Source organism: Danio aesculapii, chromosome 12, assembly GCF_903798145.1.
Source record: "Danio aesculapii chromosome 12, fDanAes4.1, whole genome shotgun sequence".
Classification (NCBI taxonomy): Eukaryota; Metazoa; Chordata; class Actinopteri; order Cypriniformes; family Danionidae; genus Danio; species Danio aesculapii.
In genome coordinates, this window is record NC_079446.1 from 18,351,019 (window position 1) to 18,369,978 (window position 18,960).

At 38.5% G+C, this 18,960-nt stretch overlaps 1 protein-coding gene across 1 annotated transcript; it reads left to right on the forward strand.

Moving 5' to 3' along the window:
• The first annotated feature begins 2,729 nt into the window (after positions 1-2,729).
• Positions 2,730-11,639, forward strand: LOC130238326 (procathepsin L-like). The gene is made up of 9 exons (XM_056469316.1): positions 2,730-2,839; positions 3,390-3,555; positions 9,425-9,560; positions 9,701-9,823; positions 10,145-10,297; positions 10,489-10,713; positions 10,915-11,083; positions 11,204-11,321; positions 11,408-11,639. The coding sequence occupies exons 3-9, from the start codon at positions 9,438-9,440 to the stop codon at positions 11,505-11,507; spliced, it is 1,011 nt and encodes a 336-aa protein (XP_056325291.1). The 5' UTR covers positions 2,730-2,839; positions 3,390-3,555; positions 9,425-9,437; the 3' UTR covers positions 11,508-11,639.
• Positions 11,640-18,960: the final 7,321 nt, after the last annotated feature.

Consider the following 18,960-nt stretch of genomic DNA (forward strand, 5'->3'; position numbering starts at 1 on the left):
CTTTAAAAAAACGAGGGACTGCTTCCTTGTCTACATAAATTTTTGCTCCTCTTTAAACAGTTTGTCATATTGACTGAGAACTTGATTTTTTCAATTCAATTCACCTTTACTTGTATAGCGCTTATACAATGTAGATTGTGTCAAAGCAGCTTCACATAAAAGGTCATAGTAAATAGGAACAGTGTAGTTCAGTTTGTAGTGTTTAAGTTTAGTTTAGCTCAGTTCAGTGTGGTTTATAATCACCACTGAGAGTCCAAATACTGAAGAGCAAAACCAACGATGCGCAGCTCTATAGATCCCGAACCATGCAAGCTAGTGGCGACAGCGGAGAGGGAAAAAACCTTCACTAATTGGCGAAAGTGAAGAAAAAAAACCTTGAGAAACCAGACTCAGTTGGGCACGACCATTTTAATTTCTCTGCTGGCCAAACGTCTTGTGCAGAGCTGCAGTCTCAGCGGCGGAGGCTGGAAGCTGGCCTCAGTGAAGACTTGTCTGTCTCTGGAGCGTCACAGGAATCAGTCTCATGTTCTCCACTCCTCCATGACCACCACAGTAGCTGCTCAGGGTACGGCCTGGTCCAGGATATGGAAACCTGGATATGGAAACTTGAGGTAAAGTTACTTTTTCAATTGCTTGAATCCTATGCAGGGCCTCCCAATCCATACCCAATTCCTTGATCCATCCTCTCCCCAATAAATTGGGCCCTCCTCCCGGAACCACCACTAACGGTAGATCTTTCACCGTGTCCTTGTATCTGACTTTCACTTGTGCAGAGCCCAACACAGTCAATTCCTGGCCAGTGTAAGTTTTTAACTTTAAAGAACAGGTCTTTAATACAGGAATGTGATCTTCCTTCCACAATTTAGAAAAATTCGACCTATTCATTATAGTCACACCGCAGCCTGTATCCACTTCAAACTTAGCATTTGACTCATTAATGGGCAGTGTGATGGTTAATAGTGCTACTTTGGCAATCTCTGTCTCTTGCAAACTGTACACTGTAAACATACCTTCTTCATCCAATATGGTCTCATGGTTTTCCTCTCTGCTTACATAATGTGTCTTCTCTCCATCTGTATATCTTCCTCTCCTTTAGACAGTTGTTCCCCCCACAGTAGGTTTTGTTCTACAAACTTTCATTAGATGCCCTTGTTTCCCACATTTGTGGCATTTTTCAGAAATAAATCTGCATTCATTAGCCAAATGTTGCAAACTGCCACATCTGTAACATGCTCTTTTCTTACCATTATCTTGCCTTACTGTTGTTTTATGCACTCTCAATGAACTGGAAGCTTCCATTCACTGACTTTGCAAGTCTTTAACATCTTTATTTGCAGTTTCTATTGCTTGGCCTATTTTCAATGCTTTCTCAAAGGTTAAATCCGTTTCTGCCAACAGCCTACGTTGACTACGGTCTTCGTTTATGCCACACACCAATCTATCTCGAAGCATTTCAGTTAATTTTTCTCCATATTTACAATCATGAGCCAATTTCCTCAAAACTGCCACATATTCCAGCACAGTTTTTCCCTCCTCTCTTGATCTTAAATTAAATTTAAACCGTTGTACAATTTCACTGGGTTTTGGGTTAAAATGCTCTTTCAATAACTCCACCAACTCCCCAAAAGTCTTTGTCCCTGGTTTAACTGGGCTTAACAAATTCCTTAGTAGACTGTATGTCTGGCTTCCCACCGAACTCAGCAAAATGGATTTTTGCTTAACTGCTTCAGTAATTTCATTTGCTTCAAAAAAATGTTGCAAAATTTCACAATATTCCTCCCAAGATTGTGACTGTACACAAACCCATTAGTCTGCCCTCTACAGGTCAACATGTAAAACCATCTGACATTACAACATCCCTTTCCCCCCAAGCTGACTACATAATTATTATTTATTGGTTTTTTATTTATTAATTAATTAACTTATTTATTTATTTTTTCAGTTCAGTTTAGATCAGTTAATAATCTTTCAAGTAAGCAGGCATCTTCCTGGTTCTTTGAGATCTTCTCACAGTTACCACCGGACTTAAAGATTTTTCCATTCCAGTGGTAATCTCAGAGTTTTCAGAACCATCAACCAACACTTCAGGGCAGTTAGTTTGACTAGAAAGGTCCTCAGTACCCCTGCTAACTGTCTCTTTATGCTCTGCAAATGTCATATTTTCAGATATATCAAAATCTGGAAATTTAGAGTCCACTCTCTCCTCTGGAGTATCTGCAAGCGATTTCCCTCGGGAATGAATCTGATCCACATGTCTACGGACTACTTGCCCATCACCCAACATCACCTTATAAGAAAGTGGGCCAGTCGTAACGTTAGCGCTTCAACAGTTGTTTAAATTAACGTTAGAATTACAGTTATTGCCAATTTCCAATGACCACAAAATACGGTTTGTTTATTTATTATAGATAAATAGCAATTTGTGTAAATGTTCAGTCACATTTCAGTGTGGTTTAGTAAGGTTTAAAATAAAAGTGGTCCCATTAGGCCTAACATGACAGTGGAAGCCAATAGAAAATTATAATTGTAAAATGGACTAACAATATGGGTATAACGTTTCTGTTTAATAGAGCTAAAACTCAACAACAAACATTTATAAATCAACGAATTTTTGTTGTCTAATGGTCATTTGATATGTAATGTAACTGACTTCAATAACCCGGTTTGACCAGCGTGGCGCTGTAACGGAGACAGTTTTCAGCTCTTCTGGGTTCAGTTCAAAAGAAGAAGAGACCTTTACTCTTATGAATAACACACTGGACAACAAAAATGACAGCACTTAATCATAGCGATGTGATAATGGCACGATGTAATCTCTGCAATCGTCACTTCAACCTCAGTACGTTCATTTATAATAAATTTATACAATAGATTTAAAGCAAACTTAATTACAGTATTAATCCTAAAGAATTAAGAGTGAAAAGTTTAGAAGTTATTAAGCTGCTCAAATATAAATGTAAAAATAATATTATTGCATGTGTAAGTAGTTTGGTTTTCAAAGATTAACCTATGTTAGCCCTGTTTTGATCGTTTTAACAGTTAAAAGGAATGTTCACACAAAAATTTATTTGTCATCAATTGCTCTTCCTTCATTTGATTAATTTATTTCTTCTGTTGAACACAAAACTATATATTTTGAAGAAACCTGTAACAATTGACTTATATAGTATTAATTTTGCCTGCTATGTAAATCAGTGGTTACAGGTTTACAGCTTTCTGCAAAATATCACCTTTTGTGTTTAGCTGAGGAAGTCAAAATGGTGGGTCTTTTTTGCTGTCTGAAAAAAAAAAAAACAAACAAAAAAAAACACCCTCATTTAGGGGGTTGGTAGGTCTTTCTAGCAAGCTTTTGAAATGCTGTACGTTTGGGGGATGGTGGGTCTTTCTAGTGAGCATCTGGAACAAGCCAAGGTCCAGTGGGTAGATGGGTGGTCTCTGGAACGGCCGGTGGTGACGGCAACCACGCTCACCGAGGGAGTTGATTAGACCCAGGTCCAAGCCCGCCAAGCAATGCCCGACTGAAGACCACCTTTAAGGGACGTCCCGCGGCTGGAGGTACGTGCCTGTTACCAATTGTCTCTGACCTGCCACCATCCTTTCGGTGAAGACGTGAAATTGTGGACTTAAAGAGCCCATATTATGGGTTTTTGAAAATGCTCTTCCATATAGTGTGTAACACAGCTCTAAGTGAAGTGAAATGTCCAGCTAAGGCTTAAATCTGTAAGTGTAGTGTTTAAAACTGTTGATTCATCTATAAAAGAGTCGACTCATAGTGCTTCAAACGAGTCATCTTGATAACGAGTCATTAGGTGTTTCGTGATGACGTGGCTACGAAACACAAGTAGTTGCGCGCGCAAACCCGGGACATTTGAAACCTGCGGCCCGGCCCACTAACAGAAAAAAAGCCACACACACATGTCGCGGTTGAAATTGAAGACCGGGGGGGTATTCGCGGATATAACTGAGGACGCGGGTGGTGAGGGAGGTGTCGCCGACGCCGCCCTCTCTTTTCTGCCGCCCTAGGTCGCTTCTAGGACGCGCCGGCCCTGTGTGTGTGTGTCTGAAAAGAGCAGGTATACTGTGATGGGCTAGGAGATCTCCTCGCCAGTTCTTGGACTTTTTGCTTAATAAAATAGTTAGTCGTCTGTATTTTCTAGTCCATCATCTGTATTTACATTAACCCACTGGCAGCCAAAATCCACTATGAAGCGTGTATGCACTGTGACTACTTTTATATTGTTGATTAGCAGCTGGCCATTTCACTCTGTCTCGCGCTGAAGCCTGTCAGTGTCGTCGACCTGTCGCAGCAGGCTGTCATCGGTCCAATCAGCGCAGATTAGCTTCACGCTGAGGAGGGGTTTGGGAACAAATGAATTGCTAAACGATTCATATGGGAGTCGCTGGGATATTTAGGTAAAAATAAATGCAGATTACAAGACCATGAAAGTGTTTTTTGACCTTGCATGCATATTAGACTGTTGTTGGAGACCCTTACAACCAAAATATGACCCTATTTCATGTATAATAGGGGCTCTTTAAGTTTTGCCGGCTGTGCAGGTCAACGAACCACATGCTCTGAGGCCAGGCTTTATACCCGATCAGGTGCGTCCGTTTCCCGCGGGCCCTTGGCCGCGCGTCCTTGGCTCTAAGGAAGAGAGAACCAGGGGGTCTTTGGCCAAGCCGTCAGCCCAAGCTGGTGCGTTTGTTTTCTGCGGGCCCTTGGCCGCGTGTCCTGCATGGTTGAGAAAGAACCAAGGGGTCTGTATGTAAACTAGCTGCCCCAGCAAACACGTCCGAACCTCCGCTACTGGAGGAAGGCAAACATGAAACCTACATATTATCTGTTGCTAGAGCTACATGCCGCTGGTGCACCCCAGCCACCTTGTAATATGAGCACTGGTCCTGGTGGTGGAACTGGGAAGGGCTGGTGCACCCAAGCTTGTACTTTTGTTTTTAAAATGGCCATTGTTGATTATTAAAACTGATATTCAGCAAAAGAGGTGTATGTTTCGTATTTTCAATGAGAATGAAAGGAGGCAGTAATGTAATAGGCTTCGTTTTATAAATATGCATGCAGTAAAGTGCAGTTTCATGCACTGCATGAAATCTGGTCGGGTCCCGCGACAATGCACAGGTACAGCCGCAGGAATGCATACAGCCGAGAGGTAAAGAGAGGGGATAAAAAGTCATGCCAGCAGGAGAGAGGAATAGTCATGCCAGCAGATGAAATGGGCCACCGTGAGAGAGAGAGAGAGAGAGAGAGAAATGGAGTACTTTCATTCCCTCAATCGCAGAGAAATAGGGGCTTCTACTGTAATTGTCAATGAAAGATTGTACAGAAATCACACACACACAGTGAAATTGTGCACAGTTGGCGCCAGAAGTGTTGTAAATACCCGTGCTCACCTCCCTCGCGACAGAGCGCATAAGAGCTAAATGACGTCAGTACATAATAACCGGTTATGATTATTACTGAACCGATACTGAATTGTCCGCGCGGTGCACCGAAGAAACAATTATTTTGACACCCCTAGTGTATTATGTTAAGCGCATTTGAGCGTCACATATTATTTGCACATTTATTGAATGGAAATGTTACTGATTCATCCAAATTCGTGTTCAGATGGCGCCTTTATTGCAATGTGCATGCAGTCGATCGCTCCGATTACATTGGGAAAACCGGTGATCGCTGCAAATTGCGCTTTAATGTTTGGCTGGTCAACTGCATGGTATGGAAACCTTATAAATCTGCTAGACATGCAGATGATCCCATCCCATACAGCTGCCACTGCACGGCTCAAAGATACTTTGTAGTGTGCAAATTAACATAATTGCCTAGGAGTCGCCAATGAAAATAAAACAAACACACACAAGAAATGCACGTATGCCAGACATGAAGTTAGCGTGAATCAACGCACATTCTCACGTTATCTCTATGATGATCACGCATGGTCGGATCGATAAGATGTCTGTACAGTCGTACTGTTTCAGACAAAATCACTTCAAAGTGTTTCATATTCAACTCATATCAAACGCGGCGCCGCATTAACTGTTCACCTGACATCCTGTTGCGCGCACCCAAAGTGAACTTCTGCAAACACAGTGATAAAATCACATTCACTGCACGCACAGTTCAATAACAGAAAGCTGATTGGCTATTGAATGTTGGTCTCATTTGTAGTTGTAATACTGCAAATTACATTAGGACAAGTGAAATAAAGAACTACATCACCACGAAAACTAAGCAACAGCAACAAAAAATAATTTAAATTAGCATTAGATGTAGCGTTATACATGAACATCGGAAAAATAAGACCTGTGCAAAAATATTTAAGACCTAGAAAAGCGAATTTAAGACCTTTTTAAGACCTAAAATTTAGGTTTTTAAATTTTAGACTTTTAAGACCCCGTAGAATCCTTGTGTAAGCCGGATGGCACAACAGAGGGCAGGTTTCGAGCCACTTAATTTATGCGCTTTTTGTATATGCACATAAAAAAACGGTTGATGGAAACGCCATGGTGCGCATACATTTTGAAAATGTGTGTGAATGTGTGTGTGAATGGACAAACCAGCAGGCTGAGCACATTGTAAAATATCTAAAGTGTTGTTTCAGTCATTCTTAAACACCTTAACCATTTCAGTATTAGTGTTATTATATTTTATTACTTCCAGAATTGTCAAAAGCATCTGCACTCCGTGTCTTACACCTTCAAACGCCAGCGCGCATCCACTGCATGTCAGGATTACCTTCTGAGGTGCAAGTCTTTTATTAAATAAAGAAAATGCTCACACAGCTTCTCCTACCGCAGCAAATTCAGTTTTTACTTTTGATATTTGTCGCCAGTTAATCAGGAAGTGGCGATTTTGTTCTCTTTGACTTTTGAGTTTTGGGCAAACATTTAAATAGCATGTTTAGATGATAACATAGCTATTCACACTGCATCAGAACAGCTGTCCCCTTTCTTCCCTATGTACCTGTAGGTGAACAGCTCCTCCGGGTGTGGTCATGGGCATTCATCCTCTGCTATTTCTTTGTCATTTCTACATTCTTCAGATTCATTATTGCTGTCTTCTCTATATGTCAATCAATACCTTTATGACTGGTTCAAATAACGTACCAGGCTTTTCATAGGTCTGTTAAGATGAGATTTTTTTTATTAATTGCCGAAGTGAGTGGTTGAAATTTTAATGAAATTACAGTACTCTGAACAAATTGTGATTTTAAAAGTAACAAAGTAAAATACTCAGCTTAATTTGTACTCCATTACAAGTAAAATTACTGTCTTAAAATGATGCTCATGAAAGTACAAATACCCAAAAAATGTACTTAATTACAGTAACGTGAGTAGTTGTAATTCGTTACCTCCACCACTGTCAATCACTCATTCATTTTCTTTCGGCTTAGTCATCAGGGGTTGCCACAGCAGAATGAATTGATAACTTATCCAGCATACAGTATGGCCCAATTCCAATTCTTCCCCTTAACCCTTCCCCTTTCTCTCCTAATTCTCTTTAGCTTGAAGGTGTAGGGCTAAGGGGAAGGGGTAGAGACTTTTCAGGACCACATTCGAAACCAAGGGGTAAGAAAATTTTTAAGCCCTTCCCCTTCACACTCGGTTTTAAGGGCCATGGGGAAGGGAAAGTGGTAGGGGTACAAAAATAGAATTGGGCCTATGGTTTTACACAGCGGATGCTCTTTCAGCTGCACCCCAGTACTGGGAAACATCCATACACACTCATTTACACACATACACTATGGATAATTAAGTTTATTCAATTTACCTATACCACATGTCTTTGGACTGTGGGGGAAACCAGAGCACCCAGAGGAAACCCACGCGAACATGCAAACTCCACACAGAAATAGCACAATCGCCTCACAGCAGAAGATCCATGTTTCAAAGCCTGGCTGGGTCAGTTTTTCTGTGTGGAATTTGCATGCTCTCCCTGTGTTCGCATGGGTTTCCTCTGGGTGCCCCGGTTTCCCCAACAAGTCCAAAAACAAGTGGGATAGGTGAATTGGCTAAGCTAAATTGTTTGTAGTGTGTAAGTGTGAATGAGTGTGTATGGATGTTTCCTTGTGATGGGATGCAGCTGGAAAGGAATCCGCTGTCTAAAACATATGCTGCATAAGTTGGCGGTTCATTCTGCTGTGGCAACCTCTAATTAGTAATGGGACTAAGCCGAAAAGAAAATGAATGAATTTATTAATAATATTTATTAATAAAACATCAGAAAAGACAAGCAATGCTAAAAAAAAGTTCATGGGGATAATAAACTTCTCAGGGAAAATAATCTGAAATCCCAGTTTATTATTTAAGAAAATGAGATTTTGCTAGAAATATGATTTGAAACAAGAACAATCTGTGAAATTTAAAGTTCACTTAGGAAAGTACTGTAACTTAACACCAACTATCATTTTAACTCTCATTTTATTAGCCTAAAAGTATAAAGATTTTTATTTATTTACTGCTTTATGTTTAAATAAAGTAAGATGAATAAAAGATAAAATGGTAACTAAACAATTATCACTGTAGGGCAAACACACACATTTTTAAATGTGCAAAGATGTTCTCTCTCCTGCAGCCAGAACAGGATATATAAAGAACATATTAGTACTGGAAGTATTGTGTCTACTAATTTAGTCAGTCTAAATTATTAATAATAATTTGTATGTAGAATGAAAATAATTAGCATTTAGTGTGAGCACAAAACAGAAGCCACTGATGCCATTTAAAAATGCTTAGTTTTCTTAATGGACTTTGTGTTTTCTCTTGGATTATTTTCTGTCTAAGCATGTGGGATTTGTCAAACACACCCTTATGTGACGAGCACAAACAATGATTAAAACAAACCTAACAAACAGAATGCAACAACCCCCCCAAAAATCTCTACATCACCCAATCAAGTGTAGCATATTTTATTAAGCTTTCCACTTGTGTATTGTAAATGTTGATTTTATAAACTGTGGAAATAACAAAACATTTCTGATTACCTTAATCTTGTTACAGTAGACTAATAATATAAAGAATCGCCATAGTCCATCGATGAATACTCCATCTTGTGACGCTGGATCACATGACAAGATAAAGTTATTGCTAGATCTGATTGGCTGTAAATACTTGTTTCATCATCACCGTCAGCCAATGAGAGACCACCTCTATGTTCAGACAGGCTTTAAAACACACTCGGTTGTAGGCAATCACAGTCAATAATTTGGTTTGCTTGTGAAAGGTAAGAGTAAATCTTTCTTTTTCCCTCCTTCATAGGAGTCAATACTTGCATTATATTAACGTGACATTTAGCTCCACTAATTGTGCTGTGACTTTATTAAATGTTTTGTAAATGTTTTCTTTACATTGCATCAAATTGAGCTTTTTTTACTATTATTATTTATTACTATTATTGTTTTTCCTCTTACAGTCTTCCAGGCAGGATGATGTTTGCTTTGCTCGTCACGCTGTGCATAAGTGCAGTGTTTGCTGCTCCAACTATAGACATGCAGTTAGATGACCACTGGAACTCCTGGAAGAGCCAGCATGGAAAAACCTATTATGAGGTGAGAAGACTAATAATAATTTATAATGATAACAATAATTTCTAGCCATATATCAGCTTAACATAAATGAATGATGCAATGCATGTGTTTATGCTGAACTGGTTCTTTGCAATGTCTGATATATCTACTTTCAACTCCAGGACGTAGAGGTTGGGAGGAGAATGATTTGGGAGGAGAACTTGAGAAAAATTGAGCTACACAACTTTGAGTACTCCATGGGAAACCACACATTTAAACTGGGAATGAATCAATTTGGTGACATGGTGAGCAGTTTAGTACTACCGTCAAGTTATTTATTTCTATATCTATATTGCTTTATACATTCTAAATTGTCAAAAAAATAAATAAACTATCAAAATGCAAGGATTATTCATTAGTGTGAAACCACATCAGAATGATGTTGTTTCTTTATTAAATGATTCAATTACAGTCAACAACATCCTGGATTGGAGATATAAGCTATGCGTGTTTCAATGAATCTTTAGCAAAATGACTTTAATTCCCAATCTGAGGTGCTATTGATACTTTCTAAAGTACTATTTGTAAGGCTGTATTTTAAAACTTTTCACAACATTCCCTTTTAGACAAATGAGGAGTTCAGACAGGCAATGAATGGTTATAAGCATGACCCCAACCGAAAGTCAAAGGGCGCATTGTTCATGGAACCCAGCTTTTTTGCAGCCCCTCAACAGATTGACTGGAGACAGAGGGGCTATGTTACTCCTGTCAAAGACCAGGTGAGTTTAAAGTAACTGAAAACTGCAAATCTTTTATGCTAAATTCGATAGTAGTTGCATATTTTACAATTAATCTATTTACAGTTGAACAGGTAAACCCAGTTTGTGCTAAAATATAAATGGCTTTTAAATTTCAGTATGTGTATCTGTAGCTTTACTGTTTGGTGACTCCTCTGTTTTGTGATTTTTAGAAACAATGTGGATCTTGCTGGTCTTTCAGTTCAACTGGTGCCTTGGAGGGTCAGCTCTTCCGTAAAACTGGAAGGCTGGTTTCTCTGAGTGAGCAAAACTTGGTGGACTGTTCCAGACCACAGGGCAATCAAGGCTGTAATGGAGGCCTCATGGACCAGGCCTTCCTGTATGTTAAAGAGAACAACGGGCTGGATTCTGAGCAGTCCTACCCTTATCTCGCAAGGGTAAGAATCATATTGTGACAGTTTCTGAGCAAAAAAAATAAAAAATTCTTTTGAAGACATGGGGTTGAACTGCTGTATTTGCAGATTGTGAAAAAAAAAAAAAAAGTTTTTTTTAATGTCTTTAAATGAAGATCGCTGATTATTTTGAGACTCCAATGTACCTTTTTTTTTTTTTTTCTTATTTTAACTTTGCGTTTGCAGGATGATCTGCCATGCCGTTATGACCCCCGTTTTAATGTCGCTAAAGACACCGGATTTGTGGACATTCCCAGTGGTAATGAGCTTGCTTTGATGAATGCTGTTGCTGCTGTGGGTCCTGTATCTGTTGCTATTGATGCAGGACATCAATCCATACAGTTCTATCAGTCTGGTAGGTGTCTAACATCCCTCAGTTTTAATTGTATAATTACTAAAATGGTGGTTTATGCATCTATTAAATTATTACTGAACTTTCTTTGCCTTAATTCCTTTCTAATATTCTGAACTTTAGGCATTTATTATGAGCCGACGTGCAGCAGTAGTCAACTTGATCATGGAGTCTTGGTGGTTGGCTATGGTTATCAGGGTGCTGATGTTGCTGGGAATAGATACTGGATTGTGAAGAACAGGTATGATGCCAATAATTTTTAGTTTTGCAGGCACAAGCTTGATTGCATGTTTTCATATTTTATTATTTCTTTCAACCCTTTTTCAGCTGGACTGACAAATGGGGTAACAAAGGCTACATCTACATGGCTAAAGACAAAAACAATCACTGTGGCATTGCTACATCAGCCAGCTATCCCCTAATGTAAAGCCACTGGAGCCTTCTCTGCATTCTGAAACAGACAAGTTTATAGTTTCTCTGTTTTAATGTGTTTTTAAATCTTCTATTTAATCAAATTGTTCTGCTGTTAGGGCTGTGTTGTGTAGTAGTGTTTATGGAAAATCTGTTCTCTTTCTTTTGTTTTATATATTCTTGTTTATCCAAGAATGAAAAAAAATCTGTTCTTCATCTATTTGACCTGCAAATGGATAAATATTAAATTCTGGCATGGAAATCTCAAGTCTGTACTGTATTTATTTGCACGCCCTGTAGGAAATCCCATAATAATAATAAAAAAAAAAAGTTTTTAAAATTGTTTCTTACAGTAGGTCTGTGTTGAACTTAATTGTGCAGATTAAGACTAAGCTATTCTGATTATGCAATAAAATTCTGTATAACCGGACACAAAAATATTTGATATGCATTAATGGCAAATGTTTAATGCTAATTAAGTGTAATTTGTAGGTTAACCCATGCAGTTTATCTGAAAATGTTTTCTATAAAGAAAGGCTGGATGAGATTAAATTATTAAGCATTTGTTTTTCTTGAAGTAGAGCTGTTTACCCTCTTCATATTTGGTTAGAGGACATAATTGTTGAGACCTTTACTGTGTGTACTGTAGTTTCAAATGGGGATATAAAGAGATTTTAGTTGCCCTTGAAGTCTAAGTCAATGAAAAATTCAGCCTGTAGTTTATTACATTTCAGTATTTCCTCTAGGATTTTTTCCTGCTGTGGCGGCAGACTCTGTTGGGAATTTCACACAGACCTACCAACTACATGTGGCATTATTTCATTGACAAATGTCGTGAGCGCAGTATTAAGTCGAGATCACATTTATGTAATAACCTACGAGCATGTCAATCTCTGTGTTAAAGCGTCGATTTCCTCTGCTCGTGCACAAAACTTCTTGCGCACCCACAAATATACGCTGCTTAAGTGCAGATTTTCTTGCGCACCCTCAAATAAACGCTGCTGAACTGCGATTTAGTGCGTTTATGTAATGAGTATGTCTCCAACATTTCTTAGATTTGCTAGGAATATTTATGAATGTCTCTAACAGACCTACAGAGCGGCATTAATGCATCTTGAAGTAAAATGAAACGGCTATAGATAAGATAAAGTGATTGTATGCAGAACCACAGACCTTTATCTATAAATAAAATATAATTATGGAAACTGTTCATCATAACTGAAAGCTACGTCGTGTTTGCTGGCCTCACACACCTGTCTGTCTGTCAGTCAGTCAGTCTGTCAGCACGTCACCTTAAAGGGTTAAACAAAGAACGCACAGCACTACTGTTACAGAAGTTTGCGCTTTTATAATTTACTTACCTTTTAATACATTTTCGGTGCGATTATAACCTGCTTTTTTAAAAAAAAAACAACCAAATATTTTGAATGAGAAGCTGTAATGTAGCCATGGCGGGTTGAATTTTGGTGTGGCGCCCCGCCATGGACGAATGAATGTAGCGGAAACCATGCATTTTACAGGCTAATTCCTTTAAAACCATTTATAATATAGGGTATAATATGTTGAGCATTAATAGATGTGTAGTTATTTTCAGATAAACGCAGCTTAGTTAAAGGTAGATTTTGACCTGTAGTTCCAGGCAGATTTAGACCAGATTAACATTCTATCACTACACATTCTATAATTGTACCAGCTATTGGCCAAATCACCACCTCTGTTGTGCTTTTATTTTCTAATAACTTAAACAGCACGTCATCTAATTATTATTCTATTAAGGCCCAATCCCAATTTTACCCCTTAGCCCTTCCCCTTACCCCTCGTTTTGTGTCATTCCATGAAGGCTTAGGGGTGTCCCAAGGAAAGTGGTGAATAGCAACTTCGAATGAAAATTTTTCAGGACCATACTTGAAACCAAGGGGTAAGAAAATTTCCCGGAATACACCAGCCACAACAGCAGTATCGCAGCACTGTTCTGACTGCACTGTTCTTGTCGGTCAGACATATTTGTGTTATTTATGTTAAGGTCTGTGCCAGTTCTGGATGCATATGGACAATAGATGTTTATTTTTTAAATCTACTTTGTGTACCATTTACCATTTTTACCTAATCACTTTTTTTTCTTAGCCTCTGCCTGTAACTATATATTTTTATGTTTAACATTAATATGCACACACTCCACAGTAATGCATAGAAATTTGCCTCAAGAGAGACAGGGCAGGGTTAAATTAGTTAGTTGGAATGTAAAAGGGATGAATAATAATGTAAAAAGTGTAAAGGTTTTTTCCAAACTGACGACGCTAAAGGCTAACATATGTTTTCTGCAGGAAACTCACCTTAAGAACTCTTGCCATAAAAGTCTGAAGAGATCTTGGGTAGGGCAGGTGTTCCATTCGGGATTCAACTGCAAAGCTAGAGGCACAGCTATCTTATAAGAATACTCCATTTAACCCTTCTGAAGTTGTCCCTGACCCCAACGGTAGATATGTGATCGTGTCAGGCACTCTTTATGATAGTCAAGTGGTATTAGTTAGTGTTTACATGCCCAACTGGGATAACCCAGACTTTTTTTACCAAACTTTTTTCTAAATTCCCAGACTTAAATTCTTACCAATATTTCTTAGGAGGTGATTTAAACTGCATCCTAAATACTATTTTAGACAGATCATACCCTAAACCAGCTACTCTATCTCAGTCTTCTAAAATCATGAACTCCATGGAAGGATACAGAATGGTTGATATTTGGCGGTTTTTAAATCCCTCCTCTAGAACCTTTTCTTTCTTTTCCGCTGTTCACCATACTTACTCACATATTGATTATTTTATCACTGACAACAAACTTATTCCCCGAGTAAAATTCTCTCTTTATGACAGTATAACCATCTCTGACCATGCTCCAGTAATTCTAGAATTGACTCTCTCTGGATATGGAAGAGGCTCTCATATTTGGAGTATGAATGTCTTACTTCTTTCAGATGGTTATTTTGTTGATTTAGTTTCTGAAAAAAATCCTTTTTTTGAGACAAATGTTACAGAAGAAGGCGACGCAGTGGTGCAGTAGGTAGTGCTGTCACCTCACAGCAAGAAGGCTGCTGGGTTGCTGGTTCGAGCCTCTGCTTAGTTGGCGTTTCTGTGTGGAGTTTGCATGTTCTCCCTGCGTTCGTGTGGGTTTCCTCCGGGTGCTCCGGTTTCCCCCACAGTCCAAAGGCATGCGGTACAGGTGAATTGGGTAGGCTAAATTGTCCGTAGTGTATGTGTGAATGAGTTTGTGTGGATGTTTCCCAGAGATAGGTTGCGGCTGGAAGGGCATCCGCTGCATAAAAACGTGCTGGATAAGTTGGCGTTTCATTCTGCTGTGGCGACCCCGGATTAATAAAGGGACTAAGCCGAAAAGCAAATGAATTAATTTTACAGAAGGAATGTCTGCTTCTATTCTTTGGCAAACCCTCAAAGTTTATTTGCGTGGAGAAATAATTTTTTGTTCTGCTTATATAAAAAAAAAAATTCACTGCAAAAACCTGAGCGATCTTTCTGGACCAATAGGCAAAATAGATCAGAAATATGCAGAACGTCCAACCTCATCCCTATATAATGAAAAGGCTCTCTTACAATCTGAATATAATCTTCTTTCCTCTAACCAAGCGGAGGAAGTTCCACTCAAGGTCTCCGTGACGTCTGACCTAGTTTGGTGGCTCCTGAAAAAGTTACACAGAGACAGGCAAATGGACTGAACATTCTTACATAAAACAGTGTGTTAACTTATTCATTAGTTAAAATCATTTCAAAGTTAAATGCTCATTTAAATAATCAAATAATCATATTTAATAAAGATAATGAGAAACAGGATGATGTGAAAAGGATAAATGTTGATCCATGATGAGACGGATTGGAAGGCCGAAATCCGAATCCTTCATTCCCCTTTGGCATCTGTGAAAATAAATGGTATTAATTCAGAATATTTTTCACTTTATCGTGGGACAAGACAGGATTGTTCCCTGTCCCCACTTTTATTCGCTATAGCTATAGAACCCCTTGCAATAGCTTTTCGTTCCAACCACAACATAACTGGTAATTTTAGAGCAAATAAAGAGCAAAAAATCTCTCTCTATGCCGATGATGTTGTTCTGTATATCGCAAACCCAGAAACCAGTTTCCCCTATATTTTGGACATTTTGAAACAGTTCAGTAGCATCTCAGGCTATAAATTAAATTTAAATTAGAGCGAGCTCTTCCCAATTAATTCAGCTGCAAGGGCTCTTCCATTATTAGCGTTCCCATTTTAGCTAGCCTCACATCAGTTTCGTTACTTTCGTTACTAAACAGTAACAAGGAAATATATAGATCTTTTCAAGCATAATTTTATTCTAATTCTGGATCAAACGAAGCAAGATCTAGCTAGGTGGACGACTCTTCCATTATCGCTTGTAGGCAGAATTAATACCATAAAAATTAACATTTTGCCTAAATTTCTTTTCTTATTTCAAAACATTCCAGTGATTATACCCAAATCTTTTTTTAAGACTTTAGATCGAATATTTTAGGAATTTATTCGGAATGGAGGCCCAGCAAGGATTCAGAAATTATTTCTCCAGCAACCCAAAAGATTAGGTGGATTTGCTTTTTCCAATATCTTACTTTATTACTGGGCAGCAAACATTTATAGCATCTTATATTGGAGCCAGTCCCACTACGGTCTTTGCCAGTAGGTTCCAGCATGGGTTGTAATGGAATGTGACTCTTGTAGCAGAGTTTCTTTACATTTCTTGTTATGCTCATCATTGTCTATTAAATATTCTTGTTTTTTTTTTCTAACCCTGTAGTCTTACATAGTCTAAGAATTTGGAAACAATTTAGAAAACATTTAGGTTTTCAGGCAATGTTGTGTTTGTCTCCTACATATAAAAATCCTTCTTTTTTGCCTTCTATGTCAGATGGAGCATTTGCATTATGGTTTAGAAGAGGTATTGTAAATATTAATGATCTCTTTCACGAGAACACTTTTGTAACCTTTCCATATCTTTTAGAAAAAGTCAAGCTCCCAAAAACTCACTTCTTTAGGTATTTGCAGACTCGTGAATTTATAAGAAATACATTTTCTCACTTCCCCATACACCTCTTGTTATGTGCTACATGTTTCCAGCCAACCTGTATATGTGTCTCCTCATGATACGCTATAATTTCTTAAATGTCCCCCAGAACACAATCAAAATGAAAGCATGTGACGGCAATCCTAACTGATACTCCTGAGAAGCAGAAAATTAAAAAAGCTTATAAAGAAAGACAAAAAACTAGCAAGGAAAAGCAAAAGAATAGCAACCCAACAGTAAAACATAGTTAGCAGCTCTGAGAAAAGTCTTAGTTGATAATGTGTCTGACTATGGGTGCTCTGAGGATGAGAGTAGTGATCCAAGAAACACAGATCTGTCTGTGGGAGACTTTGTCATAGTTAACTTTGCAACCGAAAACACAAGCATTCTTTACATTGGCATGGTTAAGAAAGTTGTGGATGACGAGATATGCACGTCATGATTTTGCCAAGTGTAAAGTGATCCTGGATTAACATCTATGTTGATGCTGGAACATCATTTGTGAACATCGAATGTAATCCATACCTAATCCCTACCTCTAACCCCAACCATAACTGTAAATTACTGCCAAAATCAGAGGGGAGTAATAGTTGATAACAATCATGTAGAAGTGCAACCTAACCGTAAGCCTAAACTTCACATAAATGATAAACGTATCCCTTATTTCTGATTGGCTGATTGAAATGATGTTCAAGACATTTGGGTGAAATTAGGTTGGCGAGGAGGTATGTGCACAATTTCAAAGAAGAATCCAGGGAAACACAAAAGAGTCGGAGTTGTAGAGTATGACAGTAGGCTGATGTTCTAATCCAGGTAGGTCTAGTCTTGTGTTCCGAGTCCCAAGCTGTTTTATCTGGTTCTGATTGTCCTTTTCTCTGACCCCCAGACACTATAGCTGGCTCTAAGGGTAGTGTGTTCTGATCCCCAGATTGTGGTCTAATTTAACTGGTTCTATCTGTCATTAAAATGTAAATTCAAATAGTTTGAATTAGATTGCTGTATTTGGTTTTGTACAGAGTATTTAGAAGGTTTAGAAAAACAAATGTGCTTAATTGACCAATCCCCAATTCATAATTGACTAGTTCTGAAATGTGTGGTTGTCAAACTAGCTGTCAGGATACAAACGTTTACAACATGTGTTGTTATGGTAGTTTTAAAGTGGAAAAGTAAGAGGATCAGTTTACCCCTGGCTGGTTCACTTCACCCCTTTGATTTTTCTGGTCTGTCTCAGTTTACCCCAAAGCTGGGGTAAATTAATACACAAAACAACTTTTTTTAAAACAATCATATTTTCACTGGCTTTTATCCTGAATACAGCCTGATGAATTCAACTGCTAGAAAACAGTCTGAATTAGTGATGGGTCATTCTTGAATGATTCGTTTATTTTGAATAAATCTTCAATATGACTCGGGAACTACGAGTCCTCTCATTTCAAGTCTTTTAAGTCGTTCATCGCAGAAAAGCAGAAGCCAATAGCTGCGTCCCAAATCTCCTAATGCACTATTCTACGACATTTTGTAGTATAAATTGTGTAAGAAATATGTTCACACTGAAAACTCTAAAAATAATAAGTGCACTTTAATTACCCGCATGATGCACTCATTCAGCCGATAAAATGAAGTGTGTAATGATGGTCACTTCACGCACTCAACGACCGCAGCTTTGCTCACGTAGCGGAAGGGGCGGAGCTATCGGGCGTACGTGTTAGATAACTTTATTTATTTTGGATGGTGAAAGCAAAATTTTCCTACGAGAGTGATTATAGCACCTCCCAATGGTGAACGCGGTTCTACTCATGGCAAGTATTATTTGACAGTTAGGTCATTTATTTCACTGATTTGGCAACCATCAAACGTCATCAGGAAAACGGTTAGAATTTCCGCTTAATAAAAAAACATTAGTGCTCCATTTGGGATGACACTACATACATATACTATGCTGTTGAGTGTGTAAGTGCATAAGTACATAGTGCATAAGTGCATAGTGTATAGTATGCCATTTAAGACGCAGCTAATTATTTGCGTTTAGAGCCAGAAAGAGATTCGAATTGTTCGCCTCTCGAGTCCGCTATCGGGTTTGAGTCATTCGTTTCTCACGGGCCAATCATATGCATTTAGAGCCGGAAAGAGATTTGATGCGTTCACCTCTCGAGTCCTCGAGTTTGAGTCATTCTATCACGTGATGAACGAACGACTCAAGAACCAGAAGACTCGAAAGGTGAACTAATCATCATAGCTCCTATCGGCTCAAACTGTGTACATTGCTTAAGATTATATGTGACTGTCAGTGTAACGTGAACGAACCACTGACACTTGAAGACATGAAGAGGTGAGCTGAGCAAAGAGATAAAAATACCTTCATAGACAAAAGAGCAGGTAAACATT